The 17,796-nt window shown below is 32.5% G+C and overlaps 1 protein-coding gene across 6 annotated transcripts in view; it reads right to left on the reverse strand.

Annotated features, from left to right (window-relative positions):
- CDIN1 (CDAN1 interacting nuclease 1) overlaps positions 1 to 17,796 on the reverse strand; it is a 114,249-nt gene that overhangs the window by 33,250 nt on the left and 63,203 nt on the right. The window contains exon 11 of one of the 6 annotated variants that reach the window (XM_042813800.1): positions 6,057 to 9,674. The exons of 4 other annotated variants lie outside the window; for them this stretch is intronic. In XM_042813800.1, coding sequence (XP_042669734.1) covers positions 9,611 to 9,674 — 64 coding nt within the window. In that variant the 3' untranslated portion in view covers positions 6,057 to 9,610. Of the gene's footprint in view, positions 1 to 6,056; positions 9,675 to 9,727; positions 10,050 to 17,796 lie in introns of those variants that run through there. One more of the 6 variants, XM_042813798.1, reaches the window with a different exon arrangement.

Consider the following 17,796-nt stretch of genomic DNA (forward strand, 5'->3'; position numbering starts at 1 on the left):
ATTTAGTAATTTAAACTCACTGGATAGTTGGTAGCACTGTCTTTCTAGGCATGGAATATTGATAGTATTGACTGCTGTTCTACAACATCAGGTAGACTTGTTATAAACACAACACTGAAAGGGGTGGCTTTAATAACATCCATACATCCATATTAAACACTGAATTATGAATTGCTAAGCTTATCTTTGTGATCCATGTAAATAAACACTGAAATCTTGACATCTCTAGAGTCCACAGCACCCTGTCTGTTTGCTGACCGCAGGCTTAAGTGATGGCTGGAAAACTGAACACAGACATGTTGTTGTAGGAAATTGCTTTTGGCAACTATTTGTTCAAACTCAAGATTTTTTTTAAACCAACACTAAGAACCCACCAGAAAACAGGACAGGTCTCCCTAATGAGTAATCTATTTTAGCACAGTCTTGTCTAGGCATGACAGTTTACTGAGAGGCTTGAAAAACTCGTAATTACCAGTGTTACAGGGCAATTAATGTATATTACACTGCACTACTCATGGCAGCAACTGTCATTTTCTCAATAAAAATGAGTACTCTTCAGCTAAAGGTGACATTAATTGGGACTTTAATGACTATGCAGAGGAGCTGAAGCCAAATATGAACAAAACAGCGATTCAATGAGCGACTTCAGAAACGAGAAAATTGTACTAAAATGAGATTAATTGCTGTTTAGAAAAAGGAAAGAACCTAAAAAGCTATTAAATTGCAGGGTTTGGGTGCCCGGGTGATGGTTGTGATGTTAATCTTGCATTCTCACAGCAGGCAAATATTCACTAAATTCAGAGCCTTTTGACAGCAGGAAAAATCATGTATGCTTAACTTCAATCCATCAAAAATATATTTCAGCTTTTATCAGTGTTCTAAATACTTCTGCAATTTCAAAAATTACTGCTCCATTCCTTGGCTGTCATCATGCAAATGCGAACACTGTCAATATTGCTATGAAAAATTCCCTGGCTTCAAAAGGCCTACTTCGGTGATAAAGAAAGAAAAACGTGAAGATTAGAATTGCAAAACACACACTACTAATATAACAGAAAGCAACAATAAGAATTTAATGTTTAAGTTGTGGAAACTGCTAAAATAGAAAATGATGGGGTGTTGTTTTAGTGTGTATGCAAGAAAAAATAATCAAAGAATTCCCCCACTCTCCCATAAAATCTTTCAGAGCTTATAACTTTATAGATAATTAATCGTTGCAAATAATTAGGACATAATTTTGCAGCTTGACTTCAGGTGATATAATTATTAAAACTGTTCTGTAGTTTCTAAAAGCCTTTATCCGTGCTACTTAATTTTTTAAAGCAATTATATAATTGCTTTTCTTTATAGCCTTTTTAACTGTCATGATGACTGTATACATAAAACATTGCACTTAAACTCTGACATATAAGAGGGATAAACATAGCTTTGATTCACTTTGAAGTTATATCTCCTGTAGCTTCAAATTTTAAAACAGAAAATCAGTTCAACCATTGAGGTTAAAAACTGCATATGGAGTATTTACATGTCTTAAAAAGGAACCCCTTCCTCCACTGCTAACCTGCACTAGTTGCGTGCTGGAAAAGAGAAAAAATAGAGCTTACCATTTTTTACAATTTCCTGTTCCATAATCTATTCTGTTTGCCCAGTATCTTCATAATTAAACATCCATCTCATCTACACTTTCAAAATCTCTAGACATATTAAAACATGCATCCTCAAGAGCTACATCTTCTAAGCAATATAATAAAGACAATGACAATAGGGATACTGTGTCTTTTTATCAGCAGGATTAAAAAACACAATTAGAACATTATTCCCATTAGCACTTCTGTTAACTAAGTTCAGAAATTCCACAATATGTATATAAATGTCTTATGTACAACAATCATGAGCAAACACTTTCAGTTTTGAACTTAATCCAGTCTCTCCATGTTGAATTGGATCCATGAGTTGTCAGAACATTAATTTGCCTCCATTGCATACAGTACTTGGATGATTAGTCAAGACATAGCATAACTATTTCCAGAAACATCTGAAAAATACTTGAGTTAACGCTTCCACAGTAACCTTTTAAGTTTAAAATTTGGTGATGAAATATTTTGCATTTAATATCTAGTTTTTTTGCAAAGGAGAAATGAAACAAAGCAATAGACAGTCACAGGCCTTGAATTCACAGTTTGCACAAGTACCTTTCCTTCAGTTATAGTTTTGATGTCACCAAGATTTGGATTGATGAAATCATATGCTGTCAGTTGAATTACAGCAGTGTATTCACAGTGAAAAAGTTACAGAGACACGTTTTTTAAGAAGTCTGCAATTTGTGGATGCAACAAAAGATTTAATCTGTAACAAAGCTCTCACTATGAAAAACAGTCAATCCCTTACGCTATCGCCTATGATGCTTTTTCTGTGTGTTAAAAGGTTTCTTGTGAACACGTAATTTAAATTATCTTTAAGTAATATTTCACACTTCTAAAGCCAAGGCTGGCAAATACGATGCCACAAAGCAGGAAAGATTACATTAGGATCCACCGACACAAGAAATCAGAGTCCAGAGTAGCTAGTGGCTAACTATTCATTGTCTCTAGCAAAGCAATGATGTTCATTTAGAGGATGACACAAAAATTGTAATTTCCATACTATTTATTCCTCTACCCCCAACAACCTGTGAAGGCTGCACAGCAAGTTAAAGCTATGTATGTTCTTTCTCCTGTTAATATTTTATTTTGAAAGTGGAGAAAAACGTGTTTTTTCATGTGAAAAATACATTCCTTGTTCCTTCCATATTCAAATGAAATTCTATTAGTGGTGGTGTCCTCAGGCTTTAAAAAGAAAAACAAACAAACAAACCTTGGACTTTGGAAAGCTTAATCTCTAATCATGAATAGATTGGTAATTGTGGAATAGAACCTCAAAATTTCTCTTGTGCAGGTATTAATTCGCATAATATACCTAGATTACATTAAATACAGATCACAGGAGTGAACTACCTTGAATTTAAGGGGACTATTATTTCACAACACATATATATTCATTGCAAGTTTTGTAATAGAATAAGTTGAATATGTTGACAATAGAAATGGAAATGCATATATTTACTGCTTTTATTTTTCCCCTCTTCCTCCTCTTCTTTCCCCAGTTTCTGTCCTTCTTTCATTACTTGCAAAATACAGCTTTGCATGTTATATCGGTCTGTATTTAAACATTGCTGTATACTTTTTTACAGGTTTCTTTGCTCTTACAATTCATTAACAGCATGAGCTTATCAGATTGTAAGTCATGACCAGATGAAGCATGTTATAAAACCAGAAGGTATTTTTTCCTCTTAAAAAGTGATTTTTCCCTACTGGATATATTTACAAAAAATATCTTCAGGTCTGAGAATTAAAATGTATCATGACTTGGATGAGAATACTTGAATAAAACCAAAATCCCTAGAACCCCATCATATGGGGCAATTAGAGTCTCCCTATCACTGTAAGTAACTGAATCTTGTAATACTACCATTGTGGAAATGGGAACAAGAAGAAAAACCAATAAGCCCTTAAACGTACAGGAATATCTAACTTTCAAAAATTATATAAATAAAAGCAGTAATACTATTTTGAATTCATATTCCTTGGAGGAAAAATGTATTTTTAAAAATATATTCACATCATAAAAATGATTATATTGTAAAATTGAAGAACAATGATATATAATTGAAATACTAAATTAACTGCTCTTAATTTTGTCTTCCATGATGGATTAGTGACTCTGCATTACAAAAAAAACCCAAACAAACAAACAAAACAAAACAAAACAAAAAAAACACACTAAAGAAAACACACAAAAGAAACCCCAAACCAAAACAACAACAAAATAAAATCCTTCATATATCTTTTTCAGTGTCTTTTTAATTTAAGGCAATTAGTGATTTCTTCCACAATCATTTCAAGTACAAGTATTTGTATAATATTTGTATAGAATAAGTATTTATATTTATAAGCATATGTATTTATATCTCATAAATAAGAGCAAACAATCTTTTTCATAACTTGTAAGTAAGTATAAAATTACATTCAAATTCTCTTTATGTTTTTCTAGAAATTTGGGATAATAACAGCTATAGCGTAATTATGCACCATGTAAAACCAACCTGAAAATTCTGCATTTTCAAAAGTAATTATAAAAGAAGAGTATGAAAAGGATTATTTTTAAAAATCAGTTTATAAAGACTTGTCTTCACAATTATTTCTATTTCTCTGAAGACTTACTCTTTAAAAAACTGTATTACCTAGGATTAAGGATAATATGTAAAGGTGGAGTTTCTTACCTCAGTAAATAGTATAAACATTTTGAAAAGTAACAATCTTTGCAATTCTCATGTGCGTACAAGTATTTCTAAGTGTTATAAAGGTATATGTGCAACAGCTACCCTATGTTGTGCTTATCTATTTCCATGGTTGGAAATATCAGATTAATTTGCGTTCAAATTTCCTGATTCACAAGCATATTTAAGTCATTAAAATACATTTTAAAAAATGAAGATGTTGATTTAACTATTTTCATAATTTTAAACAGTTAAAATGTGCATTTTTAAAGGCCAGAATAATCACTGATCTGTTTTGATCAGAGTAACTTTAAAATAATTCTATTTACTGTTTGCCTTTTCTGATGTAACTGTTCATTTCCTTGTTTCCTGATTCATGCAAAACAAAAAGGAAAAATAAAAGCATTTCTAGCAAATGTCTTAATCTGGTCAAAGTAAGCCTCTATGTCTTTGTTCCATAGAAGCTTTATTAGTTTCCTGGGCTCCATAGCAGGATAAACTATTTCATGCATGAAGGGATCAGCATTCCTTCTTCTAATCATTGCTATTGTACCCATTACAAAGCTTTCTGAACATCTCCTATGGATATCACACACTATCTTAATCACCCCTCAATTAATAGTTTCATACTCATATTTTAGTTCTGCTACTTCTACATACAATAACTGCTACTTCAGAATGATACCAAAGCCATAACAGAATATTCGGACTTTATAGTAATTTCACCACCATTGATACATTCTTACACTGAAAGAGTCCAAACAGCAGTTTCCACTGAATAACAGCTTAATACAACTGGTAATCCTCTCCTAGTACCATGACAGATATTCATGCCCATGTCTCTTGTGACTAGCCTGTAACTTCGAGAAGCACAAGCCATTTTCTGAGGTGCTTTGATAAGTAAAGAGGTAGCCATAACTATTTACATTAAAAATATGGGAAATCTCTGCTAGAATAAGCTTTAATACTATAAAGTTCTTTATACTCTGGGTTTTGCTGGTGCACTGCATTACATTCTTCTGAAAGTAATATAGGTGGTCTCAAAGAGAAAAGAAAGAAGTCAGCAATTTTCACTTTAATATACTAACGTTTGAAGTCATTTGCCAAATCATCTTACCTTTTTCCTCAGGTAGAAGGCATGTGTGACTTCCTATCCACTCTTAGAAGATGGTGGGGGTAAATGTTAATGACATACATCTTTCTGATTGTTCTTACAGAGGAAATCAGAAGTAAGCTCACCTGAATTAGTATTCTGTTTATATTCAAAAGAGATTCTTAGTGGTTGAAAGGCATGGTGTGACTAAATTCTTTCACAAGACATTTTCAGCTAAATCAGTAATATAATATTAAATTATGCAGTCTAGGGACCTGGTGGGAGACTTTCAAAATTAACATGCAATTCTGGTTTGACAAACAGCAACATCCACTGTTTTACATATGTAAAATCAGAAATCCAAGAGATGTCTGCTATGCATTCCTCCTCCTTATAGGTGCATAAATCAGTATTTAGCTCATACAACTTGCAAATGCTTAGCAGTTTTCCAGTATATGTAATGTACATAAACAGACAGGCTCTCTACCCTTAACTACTTTCTATGGACCACTAAAAAGCAGACCAAGCACAGATGAAAAACATAGGCTAAGATTACAGACAATAACATAATGCATCTACAACTGTAAGGCTTGTCTGTAATAAGCATTTTAATAAATTAAGGATAAATAAAGACCATTTAAAGTGTTATGGAAAAATGGACAAAAAAAGCAGAAAATAAAGATGTGATTATTGAGATCTGAATAGCGTACTGCAAAATATTTAGTGAAAAAACAGGCGATCCCTAGTTTCTGGTAGTTGCAGTTTTGAAGAAAACTTGAAAATGCATAGAAAGCATCACTAACGGGAAGATCTATGCATCTCATCAGCTGCAGAGAGGTACTTTTCTAATAATTGAAAGAGGACTTGTAAGGCACAAGAAGTACACTTTTTCAGGAGACGAAGGGCTTGTACAAAGACTGGAATGTAGGCCAGTAAACAAAGGACTTGAGAAAGAAAAGATTGCTTACACAGCCCCAAAAATAACTGCTTTTGGAAAATAGGGACAAATGTAAAAGAAGGCAACATAGGAGAAACAAAAAGCATAAAAAGAATTATTACAATGCCACAATATTTTTCACAGACATACCAGACTGCAGAATAGGAGTCCTGATTTTAAATTGGTATAGTTTTAAACTAGAAAGGATTTTGATTTTAGGATAGCACTACAGTTTTAAGTTATATAGCCAATGTTAGTAAGTTGTAAGAATACAGATTTTGCAAGGGTTAATACCATGGATGGTCACTCCATGGCAAAAAAGAAAACACTATTCAGGCATCTTTTAGGAGTGGAATAATAAATAAAAAAAAACCTTTTAGTAAGTATGGCTTACATAGTTTATTAAAAGGTATCATGTAAAGTCATGTAAAACATTATAGAGAAAGGAAATCCTAAAATCATCACAGGTGACTACAGATTCAAGGATTTATTATTCTGACGATAGTAAATACAAATACAGAAGTTATTTTTGTCATGTGGTTTGTCTTAATCAAGAACTAAAAATTTACTCATAACACTGCACACAAATGCGATGTTTATATCAATATCATATGCAGCTTGAATGAAAAAGTATACATTAAAATTGAGAACAGCAATTCATATAATGGTCAAAGACAACCGGTAACAAAACCACCAAATTCCAGTTGTCAAACATAATTTACTATGTATATTTCTTCTCTTCTTTGTTAAAACGGTAATTATTAAACTAAAGTGATATGGGTGAGTGTTTATGACTTCTTATTAAAAACCCCGACTTAAAGCAGTGTTCATTTAAGCTTAAGGTTAAAGAAAATCATGTAGAGATCTCTGTGCGATGGCCTACTGACTTTATATCCTCTTGTCAAACCTCAGCAGTTTTATTTGTAGTGATACATGCCGGGGAAGGTTGGAGGTTAAAGTTGATAGGAGGGCCAACAGGAAAGCCAACCAACTTCTTTCAAAAGATTACAACCTTTAACATATTAGGATCTGTCAGCAGTTACTGCTAACTTGGTATGTCTACATTTGTGTACTCTTCTGTGAACTGATCCCCAAACTCCAGATCAGCAGAATCAAGAAACCTGATCCTTACTACTTTCCTTCAATCATTCCTCCCTAATTTTTTTCCTTTTCAAGCTATAATTTCAGTTTTTGATACTATATTGAAGATTAGCACTTATCATTAGTTTTCAGAAAAACATTAACAGCTAGGTAAAATTTCTTTCCTGGACTTCTTCAGCCTAATTTTCTCTCTCACCCTGAGAATTGAAGGAAGGATTTTCTAGCCTAGGAAATCATATATTAAATGCAATAGCAGCAAAGTCTACTGGACTGAAGCTCTTCAGATTTCCCTTTCTTCAACTTACTTTGACACTGCTTCCTCTGTGACTCATTTTAAAGTTATACAGATAACGATAAATGAAATCATACAGAATCACCGCATAGCTGAGGTTAAAAGGGACCTCTGGAGAGTGTCTCGTCCTATTCAAAGCTCAGTGAACTACAGCAGCTTGCTCAGGGCTTTGTCCAGCCATGTTATGAGAGTCTTCAAGGACAAAGACTTTACAGTCTGAACTCTCTGAACAACCTGTTCCAGTGTTTGACGGCTCTCACAGGATGATTAAATAGAATTTCCTGTATATTATATTATTTGATCTGTTACAGGACACCACTAGGAAGAGTCTGATTCCATGTTTTTTATTCCCTCTCTGCAGCTATTTATACACATTGATAAGATTCCCTTGCTCTTCTTGCCTACACAGTGCAAACTCTCTCAGACTCTCCTCCAACAACAGATGTTCCCATCTATTCATCATATTTGAGGCCCCTCACTGGACTCACTGCAAGTTAGTGTCTTGGATTGTGGATTTTATGCTGTAACTTATCATTTAATGTAAAGGAGTATACTATTACACAGGTCTCATTTTTATTGATGGCAGCTTTACTCTTATTTGCTCTTAGGACAGGGGAAGTTTCTTTCAATGACTTCAGACAGAGCAAGACCTCTACTAGATTGATTCTGTGTAAAAGGTGATAATGTATTTTTACTGTATTTGTCCCATGACAGCCACAAGAATATTGCAATATAAAATGAATAATCTTTTCTAGTTATCTGTAACCAGTTTACAATTAATGTAACTCTTCAGCTTTGCATTTTAAAATAAATAACAACTCTAGAAATTCTACACAAAGTATTATTTTCCCACTTCTGCTAAATGCAAATCTAAATCTCTTTGAAAATCCAGAGAAGTACATTTGGCAAAAGCAAAGATTCTGTGTTTTACATCACATACCATTTTGCCGTTGCTACAATTTTAATTGTGCAAAACTCAATGGCTCTAATAAAATCTGGCTAGGTAATTAATACTCTAAAACATACACTGTGAGATACTGAAAGAAACACTCTACATGTGAATTCCCTCATGTCATGGAAAAGACTCATGTAGCATGTATTTCTCCATAGGTACAACATCAGCTTTTTTTCATCTTGTCTGCAATTAACAAAAAAATCTTAATACATTCCATTGTTAAGAAGTTTTGTTTTCTACTAGTTTCAGTTCAAATACACTCACAACATCACATATTGTGTATGAGGAAAATCAGTGAAAGTAAAATAGAAAAGATATAAGAAATATTAATGTCAGAAATAAAGAACAACTTTAAACTTTTATGATATTGGTATGCTCCAAAATGGCTGTGATGACTTCACAGAATTATGTACGTAAATATAATATTTTAATTACCATTATGCAATTCAGACATATATATGTATGCTCAGATACACATATATATACATTTTGAGATAGGCTCCACATTGTGATCCACATTTCCCAGAGATGTGCACATGAAGGGGATTCTCCCACTGTGCCCATTACACACCTAATTTGGTGAACTGTTCAAAACAGGGAGAGGGACAGAGGCTTGTGGAAATTAAGCTTTATTTAAAATAAATCAACAGACAAAGGTATTAATATTCAGAGCTCCACACAATGATTTTACAGGGAAGGGCCCAGAAAGTAGGCCACTAAGGACAGTGTGGTGTGCATTTAGAAATGGAAAACTTTTCCACAGTAGTGGAACACAGGCTGTTCTCTCTGAACTTGTTCCCCTGGACATTTTGCAGAACGATTTAAGAAGTAGTTTGACATGATTTGTATTTTTCCTAGAAACCTATCATTTATCTTCATAATACGGGACAAAAAACATTTGGAACTTTATGTTATTTTCATAACGTTGTATGCCAAAGAACAGGCAGTACTCCTGGCTTCTTTTTTTGCTTCCTTGACACACTATAAACAGTGATAAGAAAATGAAGGTTAGAAGAATATCTGTGCTTAGGTTTACACTTCTGCTACAGAAAGATAGATTTTTCATAAAAGAGATTCTTCATAAAATAGATAGATTTTTCATGAAAGATTTTCATGAAAGAATACTCTTTTATGTATGAATGGATACAATCATATCTCTAGTATCGTTTACCCTGAGTTTTAAGAAAACACTTTTTCAGTTTGATGTACTAAGTACTGGGCATATATGCAAGGATCTAAGGTTTGTTTGCAGGAATTCAGATTGAGCCTTCAGTCCTGTGATAATGCATTTGCACATTTCTCTCATGAATGTTGCATTTTGTAGTGGTAGTGGATGTATACTGATGATGAAAATCCCTTTAAAAAAGGAATTAATACAAGATTATCGTCAGTAAGGAGAATTTTTTAAAGTCATGAATCTTGACTTTTAACAACAGAAAAAACATTTTGAAAATAACTTCCTTGAAAATAAGATAAAAATTATTGTGCTAAAAATAATATACTGTACTGTAGTCATTTGTACTCAATGAGAGCTTAGTGTGTTTACCAAAGTTTACAGAAATCACTATTGAAAATCAGTCATCTCTGTATGACACATGACAACTCTAATAGAAAACAAAGTCATAAAAGTCCATTTATACAAAGGCTGGTGAGCAGAGTACAGTCCACTAGTACAAAAGGAAAAGCAACCAGACTCAAAATTTTGTCTCGAGCTTCTTCTATTGCTATCCAATAGTAGTGATTGAAAATGTAATGATTCTGCAGGAATAATGAGCTGCAGGTTGAAGAATATTAGATTATACTTGCTAAAGAAACATTATCACACCTAGTAGTGCTGCGACATGATGAGGGGTGAGTGAGAAAAAAAGGCCACGACCAGGTAAAAACTGAAGACATTTTAGTGACAGCATAATGTGAGACACTTCTTTCCCAAAAACTGCACACCATATTAAAAAAAAATTGACAAACTGAATTGTGCAGGTTCTCAGTAATGCTCTCATAGCTGGAGTTTGGAGTCCTCAAGTCTCAGAAAGCTTAGCAAAAAGATGGTGGGGCATTTTATGCAGAACAATTCCACATATCAATGTGTTTTCCAGTGTTCTTCTCATAAGGTCATCACCCACTGTATGATACAGAGGCTGTGCTATTCATTTATGTTCCATCTCAAGGTATATATTCTAAGGCAGCACTTAAAGGTAGCACTTCCTCCTTCTGCAAGTTCATGTATGCAAGCAGAAAATAAATTTCACTTTTTTAAAAAGACAAATCTCCAGCTCCAAGAAAAGGAATGAATTTCCGTCTCTATGATTTGGTAGTCAGTGACAAAGTCAACACTGATTTGAATTAAAGAGGCAAACAGTTTTCCAGAAGATACTGAAGAATATTGTAGTTATGTTCTTGTTACAAACATATTTCATAATGTTCTTGGGTCAGCAATTACAACTATAAAACTGATTGTTTTAGTATTTCCTGAACAAACACTTTAGTGAAGTTGTCTAATAATCTACTATGCAAAGGCAAGTTGCATGCAGACTCATTTCATACTTGGCTATGAAAAACTAATTGATCAATGCTCTTGATGTATGTGCAGCAGGGTGGGAGAAAACAACTTACAAAAATCTTCTCAGGAAAGCACAAGGCTAAGCAGGGGAGCAAAAGTAGTCAAAATATACAGCCAAGCTGTTGATAAGCCATTATTACACATAACTCAAGTTGCCTTTAGTTTGCCAGTAGTGGTATAATTCAATAGCACAGAACAAATGCTAACTAATCCTATCAACATACCCCACAAACAAGAACACCAATGACAAGTGGAATGAGAAGAAAACAAAACAAAAAAGAAATTAGAAATATACTCTGAAACATATTATCATATTATATAACAGACAATTTTGACTAATGGGTTATTTATATTATTCTGTGGGTAACTGATAAATGCAGTTTTACATGAAGAAGCCATTCACCTTTTCAAAAACAACAAAAAATGAAAAAACAAAACAGACGAAACAGACGAAACAAAAAATCTTTTTTAAAAGCAAAGCGAAACAAACAACAACAAAATCACAACAAAAAAATCCAAGCAACAGAAGAAAAGGCAAAATCACTCATTTAAGAGAACCTGAAATATGCTTTAATATGGTAGTAAGTTAAAAGCTAAAGGACATATATCTATACACACAAAAAGATGCTATCACTGCTGTTAGGAAAGCAGAATATTTTCACAGCTATTTTTCTTCATGCTTGGAAGCATACATTACTCATAACACAGTTACATCCTGAAATTTTATAACATTTTGAATTTCTTTCAGATGAGACGTCCATTTTATTGTTTTTTAATTAAATGTATTTCCCTGAAAGGTCTTTGAAGGGTCTACAAACTACCTTGCATTTTATTATTGCTGACAGTTATCTAAACCACGCTTGAATGCCCTCTTTATCCTTTAGTGAACAATTGAAAGATCATATGCTAAAAAGACTTGTGCTTTCTCTTCTTCTAGCCCTATAATTAAGGCATTTTAATACATTTCTTCATAGTCATTAAGAGAGCACAATGTTAAAAATTAATGCAATGAGACAATTTTAACAACCATAAATACATACATAAATTTGTCTCAATTGTAGATATGAGAAAAGTCTTATTGAAATCACATGATGAGACTAGAATTGTCAAGATTTTGCTTTTGCTGTCTAAGGGTATTTAAGTGATGTATGGCAACCTGACAGTACTATAGTGTTGTTACATACCCTACAAGAGAGGTAAACATTTCCGTCAAACAATCAGATTTCACTGTTTATGTTTTTGTTTACCATATATATATGCCTATAAAAAAGTAGTATTGCTGGATGGCGCTGAAATAGATGAAAAAAGGGAAGAAAAGAAGTAAGACAGAGATATGAAAGGAAAAATAATCACAAGATGATTGTAAAAATCTTGATATATAATGTAAAATACCACTGTAATAGCATCCATTTACAGTAGTACTTATGCTTAGAATAAAGATTTTCTTAGGATTTTTTTCTAAGAAACAGAATTTTGTTATGTTCACGTGTCACACATTTTTGCAACAGACATGTTAAGTATTGTTTTAACATTGTGAAAGGAATTTATTCTTTCTAAGTACACCAATTTTATATACACCAATTAAATATAGGATGTATTGGTGTTATAGCTTACCATTACAGAGATTTTCCAAAAGGTATTACTAATGAGCAAATCATACACTCATCTTTTAAAACTAAGTCAGGCTTTTTGAGGTAGAAGTTTTTTATGCTTTCTTAACTACATGTTTAAAATCACAGTGCAGCATAAAGCAAGAAGATTACAGGATTATTTTTTTTTAAGATCAACATGAAAAAAAAAGTTGCTCTCCAGAAGATCTTCCAGAGTTGTCAGAATGTTATATTATAAACAACCTTATTAGTCCTTTATAATTACAATAGGTACCTCTGGACAAGATCGAGCACACATGACAAATGCTTCTGACTTCTTTTTAAATCGAACCTGGAAGGTCATCTCTGAACAAACAGAATGCTCTACAACTGTGCCCATAAATTGTGAAAGCTAACAATAAGGTAAGGTTTTTTGATATTAAAAATTAAAATTATTTTGTTCAGAATTCTCTGTATAAAATCAAGAACTAAGAGGATTAAGTAGTTTAAAAAAGATAAGCTACTAACGAAAAAGAAATCCTTCAAACTTTATTACCACAATTTTTCTTTCTGCAGCTGAATATATTTTAATATTTATGCCATATCTTTAAAGTAATTGCTTTGTTTTATAAGTATTCTTAAAGATAATTTCTTAATGAGAGTTTATCCATATTTGCATTTATTTTGCTTAGCTTTATGATGTGGACAGTTAAAAAAAGAAACAGCCTTAAATCTAAGGGACTTGCTAGTTGTTATCCTCAAATGAAATCAGGAAAAGTACAACATATTACTGTGCATTTCTCCGACCATTTTTATTTTGCTTTAGGGTCATTTAACAGTACTGGTAGTTTTGGATTAAATTTAATTTGTATGGAGTTAAACAGTAACTTAAGTGACTGCAAGTGGAAACCAACTGATGGATCTCACTTTTAAATCTCGGATTTCAATTTGGAGAGGAAATGTACGGATTGAATTAAAAAGCTGTAAACTCTTGATGAGAATTAGTGGTATAAAACAAAAGAAATTGAAACCTTCAGTTATTTTCCTTACAGTTAGGCTGAATTACATTGTAAATCAACAAAGATTTGGATAGTGTCCAAGTAAACAGCTTTAACTTAAGAAAAGTTCTAATAGAGCACTGAGCATACAGTTTGAAACAAATACAAAATAAATATGAAATATTAATGACTTTAAAAAGAAACATATGAGAAGAACGACAGTAAAATCAGGAAAATTCAAGCAGAGGAAATTTAAAATGAAATGTATGATGGGCAATTAAGTACCTATTGTGACAATTCTAAGTGGTCAAGTTTTTAAAGTATGACACAGAAACCTTAACCTATCTATATATGAGTGATAAATGAGGCATTTTGTGTCATTACATTCCCATAAATCACATTTTTAAACTGCTGATGGCTTTTATCAGGTCTAACCTTTTCAAGCTTCTATCAGAGTGCTAACATTTTCAACTTTGACACATACGCAGTTTACAAATTCTGCAGCTGATTAACTCTGGACAGAAGCTCACTGCCACTGTTGTCTTCTTCAAGCTGGGTTACAGTTTCAGTGCCTCAAAAACCCATATGCACCCTTTGCATGTCACAAAATCTCACTTAAGGTATTGAGCTGTGTTGTGAAGGATATATTTCTTCTTTTGAAACAAATAAACGAGAACGTACTTTCAAAATTACTCTTCTACTCAGCCTGAAATATGCATCCTATTAATCATTTTAGAATCAAATAACTAGTGCATTCCAGATAAAGAGAAATATTTAGAAGTCAGACATTGGTAAAATAAAATGATCTATTTTATATTATTTTATTATTTAAATGAACTTGGGTTCAAATCAATGCTCTTGAATAAATGAAAAACATTGTGATCAACATCTATGAGGTAGGAATAATAATAAAAAATTGATAAACTAATATTAGTGTGTACTATATGTACTCTATTACAAAGTATTGCACTTGTAAGCTGATCATGACCATGGTTCCTTAAATCATTTTGTGGAATTCCTCACTAAACTCTTATTCGAACTATCTTGTAAATTTTAAAGACTATAAATTGAAGTATCTTAAAACTGCAAATATCAAAGATTCAATTTCAGTACTATACCACAAAATGAGTGTAGCTATGATACGCTCAGGACAAAACAAATGCAAAAGTAAAAAAGAAATGCAGGACATAATGTTTTATCATGCACCAGTGAACTCAAACACCTTAAGGAAAGCCTGCTTTCTTTAGGAACTAAAATTAAATTATGTATTTACATGACATACACAATCTTTTTCTACATAAGTTATAAAATAGTTGATAAAATCAGTCTAGATGTCTACTTTCAAAAACATTTCAACTTAACTATATTATATTAACAATGAGAAGAAGCCAGGAATATAGCAGTGCTTTCTATCTCAGTAGTATCAGTACATAGTAAGAATGGTAGTAAAATAAACATCTGCATTTTCACTTTTTAATTTAAAAATGTTCAGAATATCATTTAATTCAGATGTTTTTAATCTACAGAAACAAGCAGTGAAACATTCAAGGAAATGCACTTGCAAGATGTAATTGATATAGACACTGAAACAAAGCTCAAGTTTAAAGAGATACTGTCTTTAATAATATTAGTTAGATTGAAGAAATTTTCATGTTAGCTATGTGACCACTGGAAGCCTGGTACTTCAGATGGTATTAGTTTTGATACAAGCTAACTAGACATCAGACCTAAATAATGAAACCTGAACAGACAGGCTTGGACCCAGCAAATAAGAATGTCCGCAGAGGCTCTTGTGCAGCTGATTGTACCTTGATGATAAACAACAAACCCTAGACAAACACTGGAGGAAAGAGAATTTTTTTCTCAGCATCACAGCTAACATAGCCTTGTAACTTTAATACGTAAGTCCTATTCATGACAAGTTAAAAAGAAGTTATTTATTTCATTAAAAATGTCACACATCAGATAAACTGTGAAGTTAGACTTTCGACAGTTTAGATGTAAATCCTGGGATGTCTGTAAGTACTCATGACGAAAGCGTATTTATCATTTGAAATAAAAGGACATGATTACTTGATGTTCATATCAAAGTCTTGTGATGGATGAGAGAGCACTAAACAAATGACAAACCAGAAGGAATATAGGTTCTTGCTATTTTGATTAATGAATGGAAATGAAGATCTCTTTTCCTAATTGACATACATACATTATAAAATTACACACATAAATATACTAATAAGTTTGTATAATGCACTATGTATATTCAGGAGATTGGTATATACTTAACTAGACATACTACAAATACTAAATAAAATAAAGCCAATTTACTTTATGTGAGAAGAAGCCACAAAATCAAACACTAGCTTTAATCAAATGTGCAGTTAATTGGTTACCAATTTATACCTCAGAAACAATTTTAGCTTTTTTTTGTATTAAAACTCCCCAGTAATAAGAGGGAAACATTTTAACTTTTTTTCTAATTTGTTTCTTACTTCCTTATTACTAGATTTAAGTTATGCTTAAGTGAAATTATGCTTGTGTCATTTAAAGTTGCATAAAATTAATGTAAGCATCACTGAAAACAAAGATGTGGAGTTTTTATATGAGATGAAATATTAAAAGATTGGTTTTGAGCTTCGGATCCGATTTTTACTGCTAGCTTTCATATTTTTGATACTCCAGTCATCTTATATCATTGCCTAGCTTTATTTTTACCCAAAATGTATCAAACCACTTATGCACCTGCTTAACAAGAACTCTCAAGCATCAACAACTTTACTTAGTAAATATGAGAATCACAGCTGCTGTTAGTAAGACAGGCAAGACTTTGTACAATTTGCAGATCTGCATGCAGTGGCAAGGTCCAGTGAGGCTGAATGGTACTTTCACAAAAGTACTTGTCAAACGATGGTGACATCCTGCTCCTTAAGATCAATCTCTCCCTTTCTCCTTTTCCATTATAACTGCACAATGAGTGAGTAACTCCTCAGAAAAATACTCTAGTCACTCTAGTTTTGAAAATGAAAACTCACTTTGCTAACTGGAGAACTATTGAGAAACATACTTGTTACCTTTTCTGCTGCAATTGTGAAACTTACAAATGAAATACACATAAATGAAAAAAAAAACCAAACCACCTGCAATCCGTACTATTTTTTTTTTTAAAGTAGAAAAATCTTCCACATACAATTTTCAAAAATTTACAGGAAGTAACATTTTATAATCTACAGAAAAGTATGCAACCAAATATAAATCAAACTGCAACACCAACAGGGAAATGTGATATTAAAAATTAAAATATTTTGCATGCTTTTTTTTTTTTGTTAAATTGTTAAAGTGATTTTTACCTAAATCTTCGAGTGGAAATGCATTTGAAGTCAAGAATGATATAAATGTCTGTTTGAACTGTAGTGTTTAAAAAAAATACATTGGCACCAATAATTGTTTTGCTCTGCTGCTCAGAAACCCTTGTAAGACACATCTGATGATGTATTTAATGCAACTTATCTATATACCCTGTGTGCCTCTTATAATGCAAGATTACTCCCTTGGGAAAGCAGATACCTGAATCTACATTATAATCTCCCACCATAAACAGGATATGAGCAGTTTCATTATGTACTTCTCAGATGCATCTTTAACCAGAAGAAACTACTTTCACAGAGGCTGAAAGGTAACCTGGGACTCCACAGTACAACTGTATTTCTCTTCCTCTAAGCCAACATTTCCTAGAAATAAGGAATTCGTGCAACTGTGTAAAAGTGACTGCTGCCCATTAACCAGTCGGGGACTATTGAACCTACTCATTTTATACCTCAGATTTCTCTTAGATTGTGTACTACTCTCACCAGTCTCCTGTTTTTACATGGTTTATTTACTGTGAATCCGACACTTAATTGGCTATTGACAATGTTTACTTTTTTCCTATATTAGTACAAATGGTTTTATATCAAGAT

Source organism: Centrocercus urophasianus, unplaced genomic scaffold, assembly GCF_019232065.1.
Source record: "Centrocercus urophasianus isolate 14NV4802_14NV808 unplaced genomic scaffold, USGS_Curo_1.0 seq_14, whole genome shotgun sequence".
Lineage (NCBI taxonomy): Eukaryota > Metazoa > Chordata > Aves > Galliformes > Phasianidae > Centrocercus > Centrocercus urophasianus.